This window comes from Salmo salar, chromosome 18 (assembly GCF_965601325.2).
Source record: "Salmo salar chromosome 18, fSalSal1, whole genome shotgun sequence".
In the NCBI taxonomy this organism is placed as follows: domain Eukaryota; kingdom Metazoa; phylum Chordata; class Actinopteri; order Salmoniformes; family Salmonidae; genus Salmo; species Salmo salar.
This window is the reverse complement of record NC_138308.1, coordinates 77915630-77932270: the sequence shown is the minus strand read 5'-3', so window position 1 is coordinate 77932270 and position 16641 is coordinate 77915630. Positions and strand designations below refer to the sequence as shown.

Sequence of the window (16641 nt, the reverse complement as noted above, 5' to 3'; positions counted from 1 at the left end):
GACTTGCACAGACTTATTTTAAAATAGTCATAGATTTAGCCTGTTCTAGATTAAACAATGCTGATTGCAAGAGGGAGGATTAGAGCTACTCTAGGACTAAATTGAATCTTAAATTAATCCTTCAAAGAGACAGGTTTAACTTCTGCTTAGTACTGTTTGTGAGGGAGCAGGGACTATTTTGAATATCTAAATGAAGACCAACATGCACTACAGAGGGCAGCCAGACATTTACATTTAAGTCATTTAGCAGACGCTCTTATCCAGAGCGACTTACAAATTGGTGCATTCACCTTAAATATCCAGTGGAACAACCACTTTACAATAGTGCATCAATAGTGCAGACGAGTACTTAGGAGGATGGATAGGAGTAATCCATTAAATTACTTTGATGAAATAGCTTTTTGAGACCACTGTCGTATGTACAAATAAAATGCACTGGAGATAATATCTTTCTTGAGCCTAGACTTTCCTCTCTGTCTCAAAGAGGAAGGCCTTTACCCAAGTTCTGATCACTTTGAGGTTTTTGGCATCTGGAACCTTTCATTGTGAAACTGGTGATTTGTGTGTGTGTGTGTGTGTGTGTGTGTGTGTGTGTGTGTGTGTGTGTGTGTGTGTGTGTGTGTGTGTGTGTGTGTGTGTGGAGTAGTTCAGTCTGCAGGGTCATTTGTGAACTGAGGAGTGTTTACATCAAGTTTCCTGATGCTGCTGGCCAAGACAACTATAAAGTGCAATTCTATGAATATGGGCACTTCCCAGGAGTGATTGGCTGTATAGATGGATGTCATGTTCCCATCAAGTGTCCATAAACTCCTGATGCTGAGGAGCACAGGAACCGTAAGAACTGGTCTTCCATCAATGTTCAGGGTGTATGCTCTCCTAATTTAGAGTTTTCAAACATTGTTGCCCGTTGGAAAGGTGCAACTCATGATTGAAGGATTTTTCTCAACTCTTCATTGTGTGCTAGGTTTCAGAGAGGACAACATAGTGGACTACTACTTGGTGACAGTGGATATGGTCAGAGTAACTTTTTATTCACTCCATACATAAATCCCACAGCAGCTGAGCAGCAATGATGCAACCGAGCTCATATCCGGACGAGAGGGATGGTCGAGCGTATGTTTGGAGTATGGAAAAATTGATTCCAGTGTTTACGCAATACACTTTGTTTCAAGCTAAGAAGATGCTGCAAGGTGATCATTGCTACAGCTGTGCTGCACAACTGCCTGAAGCAGCATTGCTGTCCTGATCCTCCAATGGAAGATCAGGATCGAGCAGATGTGCCCATGGCTGAGGCAGGCAATGACCAACGAGGACTTGCACACAGAGTTGCTTTCACATTGCAGCACTTCAACTAGATGAGATGCATTTAAATATGGAATGTATTCATTATGGCTTATTTTTGCTTTGCTAATGTTTGTTCTGTACAGCAAAATTAAATGAGTGACTAAACCAAGGCTGGTTTAAAATGTAGTTTGTGGTGATTAAAATACACTCACTCATGAATATCCAAATGACAAAACATGTATTTTTAACATATCATATTGTTCACCATGGCTGGTAATCAAATCAAAGTTTATTTGTCACGTGCGTCGAATACAACAGGTGTAGACCTTACAGTGAAATGCTTACTTACAGGCTCTAACCAATAGTGCGGGAAAAAGGTGTGTGTGTGTGTGTGTGTGTGTGTGTGTAAGTAAAGAAATAAAACAGTAAAAAGACATTTGAAAATAACAGTAGCAAGGCTATATACAGACACCAGTTAGTCAGGCTTATTGAGGTAGTATGTAGGTATGGTTAAAGTGACTGCATATATGATGAACAGAGAGTAGCCGTAGCGTAAAAAGAGGGGTTGGCGGGTGGTGGGACACAATGCAGATAGCCCGGTTAGCCAATGTGCGGGAGCACTTGTTGGTCGGGCCAATTGAGGTAGTATGTACATGAATGTATAGTTAAAGTGACTATGCATACAGTGAGGGAAAAAAGTATTTGAACCCCTGCTGATTTGGTACGTTTGCCCACTGACAAGGAAATGATCAGTCTATCATTTTAATGGTAGATTTATTTGAACAGTGAGAGACAGAATAACAACAAAAAAATACAGAAAAACGCATGTCAAAAATGTTATAAAATGATTTGCATTTTAGTGAGGGAAATAAGTATTTGACCCATCTGCAAAACATGACTTAGTACTTGGTTGCAAAACCCTTGTTGGCAATCACAGAGGTCAGACGTTTCTTGTAGTTGGCCACCAGGTTTGCACACATCTAAGGAGGGATTTTGTCCCACTCCTCCTTGCAGATCTTCTCCAAGTCATTAAGGTTTCGAGGCTGACGTTTGTCAACTCGAACCTTCAGCTCCCTCCACAGATTTTCTATGGGATTAAGGTCTGGAGACTGGCTAGGCCACTCCAGGACCTTAATGTGCTTCTTCTTGAGCCACTCCTTTGTTGCCTTGGCCGTGTCTTTTGGGTCATTGCCATGCTGGAATACCCATCCACGACCCATTTTCAATGCCCTGGCTGAGGGAAGGAGGTTCTCACCCAAGATTTGATGGTACATGGCCCCGTCCATCGTCCCTTTGATGCGGTGAAGTTGTCCAGTCCCCTTAGCAGAAAAACACCCCCAAAGCATAATGTTTCCACCTCCATGTTTGACGGTGGGGATGGTGTTCTTGGGGTCATAGGCAGCATTCCTCCTCCTCCAAACACGGCAAGTTGAGTTGATGCCAAATAGCTCCATTTTGGTCTCATCTGACCACCACACTTTCACCCAGTTGTCCTCTGAATCATTCAGATGTTCATTGGCAAACTTCAGACGGGCATGTATCTGTGCTTTCTTGAGCAGGGGGACCTTGTGAGCACTGCAGGATTTCAGTCCTTCACGGCGTAGTGTGTTACCAATTGTTTTCTTGGTGACTATGGTCCCAGCTGCCTTGAGATCATTGACAAGATCCTCCCGTGTAGTTCTGGACTGATTCCTCACCGTTCTCATGATCATTGCAACTCCACAAGGTGAGATCTTGCATGGAGCCCCAGGCGAGGGAGATTGACAGTTCTTTTGTGTTTCTTCCATTTGCGAATAATCGCACCAACCGTTGTCGCCTTTTAACCAAGCTGCTTGGCGATGGTCTTGTAGCCCATTCCAGCCTTGCGTAGGTCTACAATCTTGTCCCTGACATCCTTGGAGAGCTCTTTGGTCTTGGCCATGGTGGAGAGTTTGGAATCTGATTGATTGATTGCTTCTGTGGACAGGTGTCTTTTATATCGGTAACAAACTGAGATTAGGAGCACTCCCTTTAAGAGTGTGCTCCTAATCTCAGCTCTTTACCTGTATAAAAGACACCTTGGAGCCAGAAATCTTTCTGATTGAGAGGGGGTCAAATACTTATTTCCCTCATTAAAATGCAAATCAATTTATAACATTTTTGACATGCGTTTTTCTGGATATTTTTGTTGTTATTCTGTCTTTCACTGTTTAAATAAACCTACCATTAAAATTATAGGCTGATCATTTATTTGTCAGTGGGCAAATGTACAAAATCAGCAGGGGATCAAATACTTTTTTCCTCACTGTAAATGATAAACAGAGAGTAGCAGCAGCGTATAAGAGAGGTTTTGGGGGGGGGGGGGGGGGTGTCACACAATTCAGATAGTCCGGGTAACCATTTGGTTACCTGTTCAGGAGTCTTATGCCTTGGGGGTAAAAACTGTTGAGAAGCCTTTTTGTCCTAGACTTGGCACTCCGGTACCGCTTGCGATGCGGTAGCAGAGAGAACAGTCTATGACTGGGGTGGCTGGGGTCTTTGACAATTTGTAGGGCCTTCCTCTGACACCGCCTGATGTAGAGGTCCTGGATGGCAGTTAGCTTTGCCCCAGTGATGTACTGGGCCGTACGCACTACCCTCTGAAGTGCCTTGCGGTTGGAGGCCGAGTAATTGCCATACCAGGCAGTGATGCAACCGGTCAGGATGCTCTCGATGTTGCAGCTGTAGAACCTTTTGAGGATCTCAGGACCCATGCCAAATCTTTTTCGTTTCCTGAGGGGGAATAGGATTTGTCGTGCCCTCTTCACGTGGTGTGTTTGGACCATTCTAGTTTGTTGTTGATGTGGACACCAAGGAACTTGAAGTTCTCAACCTGCTCCACTACAGCCCCGTCGATGAGAATGGAGGCGTGCTCGGTGCTCCTTTTCCTGTAGTCCACATTCATCTCCTTAGTCTTGGATACATTGAGGGATAGGTTGTTATTCTGGCAGCACCCGGACAGGTCTCTGACCTCCTCCCTACAGGCTGTCTCGTCGTTGTCGGTGATCAGGCCTACCACAGTTGTTGTCTGCAAACTTAATGATGGTGTTGGAGTCGTGCCTGGCCATGCAGTCATGAGTGAACAGGGAGTACAGGAGGGGACTGAGCACGCACCCCTGGGGAGCTCCAGTGTTGAGGATCAGCGTGGCAGATGTGTTGCTACCTAGCCTCACCACCTGGGGGCGGCCCGTCAGGAAGTCCAGGATCCAGTTGCAGAGGGAGGTGTTTAGTCCCAGGTTCCTTAGCTTAGTGATGAGCTTTGAGGGTACTATGGTGTTGCACGCTGAGCTGTAGTCAATGAATAGCATTCTCACATAGGTGTTCCTTTTGTCCAGGTGGGAAGGGCAGTGTGGAGTGCAATAGAGATTGCATCATCTGGGGATTGTTTGGGCGGTATGCATATTTGAATGGGTCTAGGGTTTCTGGGATAATGGTGTTGATGTGAGCCATGACCAGCCATTCAAAGCACTTCATGGCTACTGACGTGAGAGCTACGGGTCTGTAGTCATTTAGGCAGGTTGCCTTTGTGGTCTTGGGCACAGGGACTATGGTGGCCTGCTTGAAACATTATGGTATTACAGACTCAATCAGGGACATGTTGAAAATGTCAGTGAAGACACCTGCCAGTTGGTCAGCGCATGCTCGGGGTACACGTCCTGGTAATCCGTCTGGCTCTGCGGCCTTGTGAATGTTGACCTGTTTAAAGGTCTTACTCACATCGGCTGCGGAGAGCGTGATCACACAGTCGTCTGGAACAGCTGATGCTATCATGCATGTTTCAGTGTTACTTGCCTCGAAGCAAGCGTAGAAGTTATTTAGCTCGTCTGGTAGGCTCGTGTCACTGGGCTGCTCTTGGCTGTGCTTCCCTTTGTATTCTGTAATAGTTTGCAAGCCCTGCCACATCCGACGAGCCTCGGAGCCGGTGTACAGTTCAATCTTAGTCCTGTATTGACGCTTTGCCTTTTTGATGGTTTGTCGGAGGACTTTGCAGGATTTCTTATAAGCTTTCAGGCTAGAGTCCCGCTCCTTGAAAGCGGCAGCTCTACCCTTTAGGTTAGAGCGAATGTTGCCTGTAATCATGGCTTCTGGTTGGGGTATGTATGTACAGTCACTGTGGGGACGACTTCCTCAATGCACTTATTGATAAAGCCAGTGAGTGATGTGGTGTACTCCTCAATGCCATCGGAAGAATCCTGGAACATATTGCAGTCTGTGCTAGCAAAACAGTTCAGTAGTTTAGCATCAGCTTCATCTGACCACTTTTTTATAGACCGAGTCACTGGTGCTTCCTGCTTTAATTTTTGCTTGTAAGCAGGAATCAGGAGGATAGAGTTATGGTCAGATTTGCCAAATGGAGGGCGAGGGAGAGCTTCTGTGTAGTAAAGGTGGTCTAGAATTTTTTTTCCTCTGGTTGCACATTTAACATGCTGATAGAAATTAGGCTTATCATAAGATACTCTACTTCAGAGCAAAGCCTTGTGACTTCCTAAGATAATGTGCACCAGCTATTGTTTACAAATATGCATAGGACCCCGCCCCGTGTCTTACCAGAGGCTGCTGTTCTGTCCTGCCGATAGTCTATAACCCGCCAGTTGTATGTTCATAACGTCGTCGTTCAGCCACGACTCTGAAACATAAGATATTACCGTTTTTAATGTCCTGTTGGTAGGTTATACGTGCTTTCAGTTTGTCCCATTTTATTTTCCAGCGATTGAACGGTAGCTAGCAGGGTGGAAGGCGATGACAGATTAGCCACTCGTCGCCTGATCCTCACAAGGCACCCTAATTTCTTTCCGCAAAACCTCTGTTTCCTTTTCCAGCAAATCACGGGGACTTAAGTCCCCACGAAGATAGAAAAACACAACGTGTGTGTGTGTGTGTGTGTGTGTGTGTGTGTGTGTGTGTGTGTGTGTGTGTGTGTGTGTGTGTGTGTGTGTGTGTGTGTGTGTGTGTGTGTGTGTGTGTGTGTGTGTGTGGCATGCGCACATGCACAATGCACATACTGTATGGGTTTTGACTGGTGGTTGAGTGTTTGCCAACCCTCCCAGCATTGACCAATACTGTGTTGTTTTTCCACAGGCTGCTATGTGTTACGTCCACATTGCTGCACTGGTGGCAGAATATCTCCACAGGAAAAGTAAGACTGTCTTTCCCTATTTATTCATTCATCTTCACTTACAGCACTTTGAAGTATTGTTACATTATTTTCAGCTTTACATTAGTCACTTCACATTATCTTTTTACATTATTGTTAGAAGAAGTATTACTTTTGTTAGAACTTTATCATATATATTTTTATAAAACGGCACACTGGCGTTCTGTTTACCCCACAATGGACTAAAGCCGTGGCACCAGGCTGTGTTGTCTTACTATAAGGTCTTTATTTTGTCCAGCCAGGATGCTTTATACTTAACAACTCTGTCCCCAGGCAATTCCTATTGTCTGTCTGTGTTCCACAAAACAAATAGGTTATGCCCACATACCCATTAAGCCCACGTACCCATTAAAACCACATACCCATTAAGCCCACACAAAAACTACAGTTATGCATATTATGCATTTAGCCATGGTGCCTTTACCAAGATTAGAAACAATTAGGAACCATTGAAACCTCTGTACTCTCCAAGACCTTTGGAGTGGACAGGTAGTTGTTGATGCAGAGAGAGAAGAAGAAGATCAGAGTTTAGGGATGGAAGACCTACAAGTGGTGGCCAAAAATGCAAACAAATGAGGGACAAGTTGACTACTCATGCATTTTTGGCTGGGGACATTGTCATATTGTTGTCCTTTATTCATCCATGTGATTGTATTTATTATGGCCATTGAACTGTTAGCTTTAAAAATCAAATCTAAAGATAACATTAAGGGGCACATACATTTCTCCAGTTTCTCTGGACTAAAACCCAACTATGATAAGTGTACTATATTATGGATTAGGTCTCTGAAAGATAAACTTTAAATTGCCATGTGGTCTACCGATTCAGTGGACATGTGGAGAACATTGGTGTACATGTCCCGGAAAAGTTTAGTGATCTAGCAACTATTAACTTTGATTGAAACTTAGCAAAAATAGATAGAATCTTGAAACCGTGGAGAGGGAAACACCTATCCTTTTATGGGAAGATTACCTTGATTACGTCTGCTCATACATACAATATTTGGAAACCGATGGTCTGGGGTATAAATATACACTATTTCGCAGTTTACATATTTATTCCTAGCTCTACCGACTCCGGGATAATCCTTTTTCAAATCATGCGAGAACATAATATTTCACTTTACTTAGAATTGCAAACCAGAAAGTTAATTGAGCATATTTATATAATGAAAAGGAGTTTGAAGGGTTATAACTATTGAATATTAATGCATTAAACCTTTCTCTTAACGCCTCCATTTTACCGAAATTGTATCTAAATCCAAACTCTTTTTCTAGCAAGGTACTAAGAGATGCCCATCCTTTGTTTAAGAGGGAGCTCTTCGCTTTTTTGCAGATTAAAACCTTACATTTTTGGTGGATTAACAATGTATCTCTGTTTTAAAGTATTAAAAAAATATATATATATATATTTAACCTTTAACTAGGCAAGTCAGTTAAGGACAAATTCTTATTTACAATGACGACCTACCGGGGAATAGTGGGTTAACTGCCTTGTTCAGGGGCAGAACGCCATATTTTTACCTTGTCAGCTCGGGTATTTGATCCAGCAATCTTTCGGTTACTGGCCCAACACCACTAGGCTATCTGCCGCCCTTCCTTTTTAAATGAAGTCATGGGTACAATGTCAATTTCATCCTCCAAAAAAGGCAGATCTAATATTACAGCAAATTATATGGCTAACTCCAATGTACTGATAGAGAAAATACATTTTCTTTGAAAAAATATACAAGAAGGGTCTAACATTGTAAACAAAGATTGTCAAATGATGTCACACAAGCAACTAACAACAGTGTATGGAGGTGAATGTTGAATACAAAATTATAACCAACTCATCGCGGCTCTGCCACAAAATTGGAAGAGACAATTACTTATAGAAGAAATTAAATAATGATTCTGTCTGCCACCCATTCAAAATCATAAATGGCTTAAAAGTATTAGTATACATCAAAAAATGAATCAGTTTCACTTAAAGACACAAGGCAATGTCGTATAAAATTCAAGTTAGTTGGGAACAGGTCTTTGATGTCCCAATACCTTGGCATCGGGTCTATGAACTCAGATATACTGTAAAACAACAATTGATACATCAATACTTGCTACAAAAAGAATGCTCAATATATGGGGCATTGACCAGTCAGCCTTTTGCAGACTCTGCCACTAGGAATGAGAATCAATAAAGCATATTTTATGGTAGTGTCCATCGGTGGCTCACATTTGGAGTCAGTCAGGTCCAGGAATGGTTGATATGTCATAATATCGGGATTTAGATGGACCTGCAAACTGTATTGTTAAGGGATCTGAAAGACCACGATCAGTCAATGGGAAATATCAATATACTGGGAAAGATGGGTTAATCTGTGGACATTGGAGGGTTGGAGTTAAAATCACAAAGAATGGCCCAGCACTTGCAGGAAGAGGAAATGAGGAAAATACAGTTCCTGCAGAAAGTATTCACACCCCTTGACCTTTTCCACATTTTGTTGTTACAGCTAGGGCTGGGCAATATAAGAAATTAATTGTATTCATTTTAATTGATGTTTTTGCGCAACATTCCAAAAGCCTGTATTGCAAGAATCTGTCATTTTGTTGTATTTATGAGCGTTTAGTCCGCTTGTTCTCATGTTATATTTTTGGTCTCGTCTCCTTCACTCCTCTGTGTTGTGTGCACCTTCCCATTTACACCATAGATCTGTATATAATGACGAGATGCACGTCTCCACCCTGACAATGGGAATCATTGTCCCAAAGGCAGGAGGCAAACTTTGGTGCAAAATTTGCCCATTGAAACACATTGGGCATATTTTGGACATATTTTGGTGAGAGCGAAATCTCTGGCTTCGCCTCTTTCTTTATGGTTTACACACACACCAAGCCCCTCCCCCCTGCCTCTCATTCCAATAAAGTTGAGAGTTCACATCCTGATAACCAGGACGAGATCGCATGCTAGCTAGTCATCACGTCCGATGAGCTAACTTAGCTTGGCTAGCGGGCTGATAAAAAGCAGTCTCAACTTTTTGAATAAAAAATTCATATGAAAGTAATTGGTTAAACATTTTAACATAATTTGGTGAATAAATTAAACACATAATCCTTAAATTTTACAAAATTATTCCTTATTCCTCTGAAAATTCTCTCCCAAGCGCGGACTTATGTCCGCCATTAATTCAGCAGTTTTGGGAATTTTCACTACTCCGCAAGGTGTTATAAGATAGCCTCCCCACGAAGGGAACAAAAAAGTATGCTCCCATGCATGCTTTGTTTTCCAGACCTCCCAAGTTCACTTATAGAACTTCCGGTAAACTTAGTACATACTTGCCATTTGGCATTCGTATGTTTGGAATCGCACTTGAAAAATGACAGGTGACTTCTGTACTCGCTATACGCTCTAGAAAGAACACAAGTATGCATTTTGGAACACAACCTGTGACTGACATAACAGAAAAACAACCACATTTTGAAATTTCACCTTCGGTATCCTTCTATTTTACATTAAATTGGTGGTCCTTTGTGGCTTAGTTGGTAGAGCATGGCGCTTGTTTGATTCCCAGGACCACCCTTACATAAAATGTATGCACACATGACTATAGGTCTCTTTGGATAAAAGCTTCTGCTAAATGGCATATATTAAAGTCTAACTCTCAACATTAAGTTAATACCCTGACTGAGTTCCAAAAAACATGTCCGCAACCCACAAATTACAACTAACCCAAACAGGACTATAATAGACAAAAATACCAAAAATGTTACAACATCCCCCAGTCTCCCCTTACCAAACTGAGGTTTTTACTCCGCTGGTTTTGGGAAGAAATGACGAGTCCTCATTGTCCAAAACTGAGTCAGAACCGAGTAAAAACGTATCCGACACCTAGACAAGACCCTGACACGCAATATGTGGTCTCGAGACCGGACTCAAGTACTACAACACTGACTGGTTTTACAATAATAAAGAGCGCCACTTGGAACAGCAACAGCTTTACAAAGTCTGAGAATGCATCATCCAAGATGTGCTGGACCTTGTTGTCTGAAGTGCTGTCTACTCTCCTCCACCCAATATTGGGTGAAAGAATGAAGTAGCATAGAGACTGCCTCTATCATTTGTTGTTATTGTTGTTGTTCTTTCAGAGATGTTCCCCAGTGGCCTGGCTGCATTCAAGAGGATCACTCTGAACATTGAAGAGGAGGCCGCCATGAAGGATGACACAGGCATGCAGGATGTCTACTATACTGAGGTGTGTGTGTGTGTGTGAGCGCGCGTGTGCATTTGTGCATGCTTGTGTGCAGTTGTGATGATATAATGACAATGATTTCATCATGTAATATTTGCTTTTAACATTAGACACCACTATTTTTCTTCTTCTGTAAATCATACCTCATTAACCACAGTTAATTAACTGCCAATAGAAGGCTCTGGTGGTTAATATTGCATGGATTCATCTCTCAATGTTGATAAGTCTTTGATGTGATTGATAACAGCTTGACCTGTTTTTCCCGAACTGGTCCCAGATCTGTTTGTGCCATCTTGCCAAGTCCTATGGCCAAGGTGTTAGAATAATAGCAGTTGGACAAGACAAGCCTGTGGGCAGGTGGATGTGTGTTCAAGCTCATGTTGAAAAAATTCTGTATTTTGATGTGTGTCTGATTAATGTTGGCCTGCTGTCGTAGTATATTCTAATCAAGTGAGAGAGACTGTCATTTCTTCAAACAATCATCTTTATTCAATATCGATACATTTTTTGCAATAATGAGGCTGATCAACCCCACACCCTTGAGTGTTGGACCGAGTAACCTAACCTTGGTTTATAGCAGGGATGGGCAACTTATATATACAGTTGAAGTCGGACGTTTACATACACTTAGGTTGGAGTCATTAAAACTTGTTTTTCAACCACTCCACAAATTTCTTGTTAACAAACTATAGTTTTGGCAAGTCGGTTAGGACATCTACTTTGTGCATGACACAAGTCATTTTTCCAACAATTGTTTACAGACACGGTGAATTATAAGTGAAATAATCTATAACAATTCCAGTGGGTCAGAAGTTTACATACACTAAATTGATTGTGCCTTTAAACAGCTTGGAAAATTCCAGAAAATGATGTAATAGCTTTAGAAGCGATAGAAGAGGTTAGGAAAACCTTGAGGGGAACTCCCTCTCATATCTTAAACCCTCAGAGTTCAAGCTAGGGCAGGTCAACCACAGTTTAACAGTTCTTGGTGTTTACTCAAACACACAAACCCCCCATTCCTCTCCTATCCTAGTCAATTTCATGAGACTTATGCTTAACCCTTTAGTTACTCATTCTACAGGCTATATGAACCATATCCCTAAATTCAGGGTAGAATTATTTAATCATTACACTCAAGCAGGAATTCCTTTAACAATCCACCCTTAATAATTCACACTGATTCATCAAACGCTATATGAAACATAAATGTTACATAAAGAATAAACAAAATCAATACATGTATTTACATTCGATACACATCAATGACTGTCCTAGGCCTATATCCAAGTATTTCAATACTAACAAATCTACCCTTATCCTGGTTTTATCTTCCCATGATTCTGACCTACTATCTCCCCGAGGGTATCTATCAGGTACTCTGCTCCTTTCAGGTCTCTCTTACTTTTCTTCTCTCTTCCATTCTGTTCATGGTGAACCGCATACCTCTTTACTTCGGCCAATGTAGCTGTTCCCCACCCAACCAGAGTTTTTTTTATTGATTGGCAAATTTCAGGTCTCATACCGCTCAAGAAAGCTATTTTTAACTGTTGGTGATATGGCCCATCTCCTCCTATCCCAGGGCCAGGTTGGATCAGTCCACTATTCGCATTAAACACGCCCCTTAATCTTTCCAAATATTGACTAACCGTCTCACTGTCTCCCTGTCTACATTCCTGGATGTTGGAAAAATCAGCATGCCTGTCATAATGATCCCTATGATTATTACATAACTGATAGAGTTTACCTTGATAATCCCCATCTGCAGCCCACTGCAGAACCACTCTGTCCCCCTGTCCTGTGGTCCAGTCTCCCCTCACGGCTGTCCAATCTTTTCCCACTATCTGTCTAACTGATCTTTCCAGCTCCCCGGTATTTAGTTTAAAACCTCCGGTCAATCCTTCCATGTCCCTTCTGAACCCCTCTTCTTCGCGGTCTTCCCCAGGTCCCTCATAAGGAGGGGGAGCCCTCCTTCTCCCTACGATCACTACCTCGTTATCTGGATCCTCCACCCATGCCTGTTCTGTTAGGGCAGGATATATCTTCCCCCCTCCCCTGGGTGGACTTTCTATGGGGGCTGTGGGTATTGTTTCTCTCTCTTTCTTCCTTTCACTGGCCTGTTTTCTATTACCCTCTACTCTTTTCCTGGCCTCCAACAACCACACCCTAGCTGTATCTAAGCCATCTGTTTGCTGTTTCTTGATTTTATCCCCACAGGTTACATGCATCTGTTTTATCATGGATTCAAGCTTATCTACATCCAGACATCCAACAAAACCATACTTCTTCCTCCACATCGAACCATGATACACATTTCTCTTTCGCTTGCATATATCTCTCGTCTCCCGTTAATTCCGGGACCTCTTTTGAGGTTTTACAACCCATTATTAGTTAACTCTTCCCGTTGTTACCCTTCTTGGAAATCATAATAATTATTTTTATGAATATTAGGTCTCACCTCTCCGACCAACTCAAATAATGAACCTTTAATTCCTCCCTCTCGGGATAGTCAGACCTATTTTTGTCCCTCCCTTTGATCTCGACTATCCCTCTGTAACGTATTTCGATAGGCGATCTATATTCATACCATTATGTCTCTGACCTATCTATAGAGGTGATCTTTTATCGAATATTAGTCTCACACGTGAGCGAATTAACGTTTATGTGTCTGGCTAACACACATACGATTTCACGCTTCTTATGACTTTTGACTCTGTTAATATCTCATTTCACACGCTCTATTTTCAGGTTACCCTCATACCTTCAATCGTTATTAATATTTTGCCTTCTATATTACGTTTTCATAGTACTCCTTTGTCCCATAGGTTGTTGGTGTTAATACCTCTTCCTGAATAATTTTTCAACACAGGGTAGTTTATTTTTAGTATTGGCCTCAACTACTACGAGTTATTACGGCCCCGTCCCTCTCCGTTCGAAATTTCAATGATCTGTTACCCAGTGCCGCCACCACTAACATAGATACTTTTGTAATGAAACTTTCTCTATGTTAGATTCTATGGACAGTATACCAGATACTATTCACTCCAGTTTGCTTTAAGAATCAAGCATTTTCCCACTCTATTTTGACTAATGCAAAGTAAATTGTTTAAGCAAGTTTTTATTTTTTTACTTAACCCCCAAGCAAATTAATAAAAATTACTGACCTTCTCTTTGCAGCTGAGGTATAATTTTGGTTAGCTCTCGTCACTGTTTACTGTCGTGTTCCAGTTCGCCACCGGCCTGAAATTAACCCTCAAAATTAGAGGGCAGGACTTTGTTTTTTTACGGATGTTTCATCCGCCCGTGCACGGTTTTCAGTGTCCCCTGGAACGACAGTCAACACTTATATGAGATCCAGCTCGAAGGACCAATTGTTATGAGAATTATGTTCTCAATGTTAACTTCAATTAAAATACTCAGTCTGCCATCCAGAATGTGTAAGATTCTGGTTTAATAACACAGACAGAGGCCCAGCTAACAAGAATCAGAATTGTTTATTCAGGAGACCGCTCTGAAGTCCATTGTACAGAGACATCATTATATACCAAGGCTCCGTATTCACACATACACACTAACATTGAGGCCCAGATCACTTAACACTGTAGATCATTACCCAGCTGACAGTTTCATTCCTCTGAGATTAGGGAAACCTTGAGGGGGACTCCCTCTCCTATCTTAAACCCTCAGAGTTCAAGCTAGGGCAGGTCAACCACAGTTTAACAGTTCTTGGTGTTTACTCAAACACACAGACCCCCCATTCCTCTCCTATCCTAGTCAATCTCATGAGACTTATGTTTAACCCTTTAGTTACTCATTCTACAGGCTATATAGACCATATCCCTAAATTCAGAGTAGAATTATTTAATCATTACACTCAAGCAGGAATTCCTTTAACAGAGACGCATTCTGTCTCCTAGAGATGAACGTACTTTGGTGCGAATCAAGTGCAAATCAATCCCAGAACAACAGCAAAGGACCTTTTGAAGATGCTGGAGGAAACAGGTACAAAAGTGTCTATATCCACAGTAAAACAAGTCCTATATCGGCGTAACCTGAAAGGCTGCTCAGCAAAGAAGAAGCCATTGCTCCAAAACCGCCATAAAGCCAGACTATGGTTTGCAACTGCACATGGGGACAAAGATTGTTCTTTTTGGAGAAATGTCCTCTGGTCTGATGAAACAAAAATAGAACTGTTTGGCCATAATGACCATCGTTATGTTTGGGGGGGAAAGGGTGAGGCTTGCAAGCCGAAGAACACCATCCCAACCGTGAAGCACAGGGTTGGCAGCATCATGTTGTGGGGGTGCTTTGCTTCAGGAGGGACTGGTGCACTTCACAAAATAGATGGCATCATGAGGCAGGGGGAAATTATGTGGATATATTGAGGCAACATCTCAAGACATCAGTCAAGAAGTTAAAGCTTGGTCCCAAATGGGTCTTCCAAATGGACAATGACCCCAAGCATACTAACAAAGTTGTGGCAAAATGGCTTAAGGATAACAAAGTAAAGGTATTGGAGTGGCCATCACAAAGCCCTGACCTCAATTCTATAGAAAATTTGTGGGCAGAATTGAAGAAGCTTGTGCGAGCAAGGAGGCCTACAAACCTGACTCAGTTACACCAGCTCTGTCAGGAGGAATGGGTCAAAATTCACCTAACTTATTGTGGGAGGCTTGTGGAAGGCTACCCCAAAATGTTTGAGCCAAGTTAAACAACTTAAAGGCAATGCTACCAAATACTAATTGAGTGTATGCAAACTTCTGACCGACTAGGACTGTGATGAAAGAAATAAAAGCTGAAATAAATCATTCTCTCTACTATCAATCTGACATTTCACATTCTTATAATAAAGTGGTGATCCTAACTGACCTACAACAGGGAATGTATAATAGGATTAAATGTCAGGAATTGTGAAACTGAGTTTAAATGTATTTGGCTAAAGTGTATGTAAACTTCCGACTTCAACTGTATATTTTTAGCTGACACTGACAATGCTCAGTCATGGTTGGTTCAACCCCTCCCATGCAGACCAAGGAGCATCATAAGCCACTCTGGGTTCATCCTGTTGTTATCTGCACGGGTTGTTGTCTTAACCCCACCCTGGCTTAGTTTCCCAGTTGCAAGGATGATTTTGAGTCAATGGGGGATTGTTCTAAACTCCTAAGCTATCCCTAGTAAAACACATCCTTGTCTATGTAATGTAGTGTTTAACTCATTTGTCAGCTCAAGCCATCTCTGGTGACCATACGCCCAGATTAGCTGCAGGGAACTTGTGGTGGCTAATTTCTGCATTACCAAATGAGGATAGTTACAAACACACCAGTCCGAGTTAACTACATCTTTAATATTTAAGATACTTTTGCAAAAGCACTTGACCTTCAATAATGCACTCTCTTGAATGAACCATTGAAAAAGGTGATTACACAATGGCTGCAGAGATATTTTATAGCAAATATCCACCCCCTTTTGACATGACAAACCACAGATAGTTAGGAACGGTTCACAAAGAAAGACTGTTTACTTTAGAGAGGAATATCTACAGCTAGATAGCATTCGCTATAAATTATCGTTCAGTTTGATCCCTAATGACGAGGTTCTAATCTCGTCCCTGGTACTTCATAGAACAAAAACACCATGTCATCCAGTGGCATATATCAATTGTCAACTCTAGATACTCCCATCTCAGGCAAACCCCCTCTTGACCCCACTGCTGGACAGGCTCACTGGGGGGAGTGAACCTCTATGCCATATACTATCACAGGATAAGTGCCAGATCTACTAGGACTGCTAGCTACATAGCCGTCTTTGTATCAAAGATAATTGTGTAGTTTGTGTAGTTTAGAGTAACTGAGTAATCATCGAGGCTAGCTATCTTCGTCCTCCTAACGTAGTCAACACTGCTAGCTAGCTAGTCATCACTGTTAGCTAGCCAACTTCTACCGACTAGCAGCACCGCAG

The 16641-nt window shown here is 42.0% G+C and overlaps 1 protein-coding gene across 1 annotated transcript in view; it reads left to right on the top strand.

Moving 5' to 3' along the window:
* LOC123728738 (dedicator of cytokinesis protein 11-like) overlaps positions 1 to 16641 on the top strand; it is a 145341-nt gene that overhangs the window by 107865 nt on the left and 20835 nt on the right. The window contains 2 exon segments of the mRNA XM_045701398.2: positions 6382 to 6439; positions 10583 to 10689. Of these exon segments, the coding sequence (XP_045557354.2) occupies positions 6382 to 6439; positions 10583 to 10689 (165 nt within the window).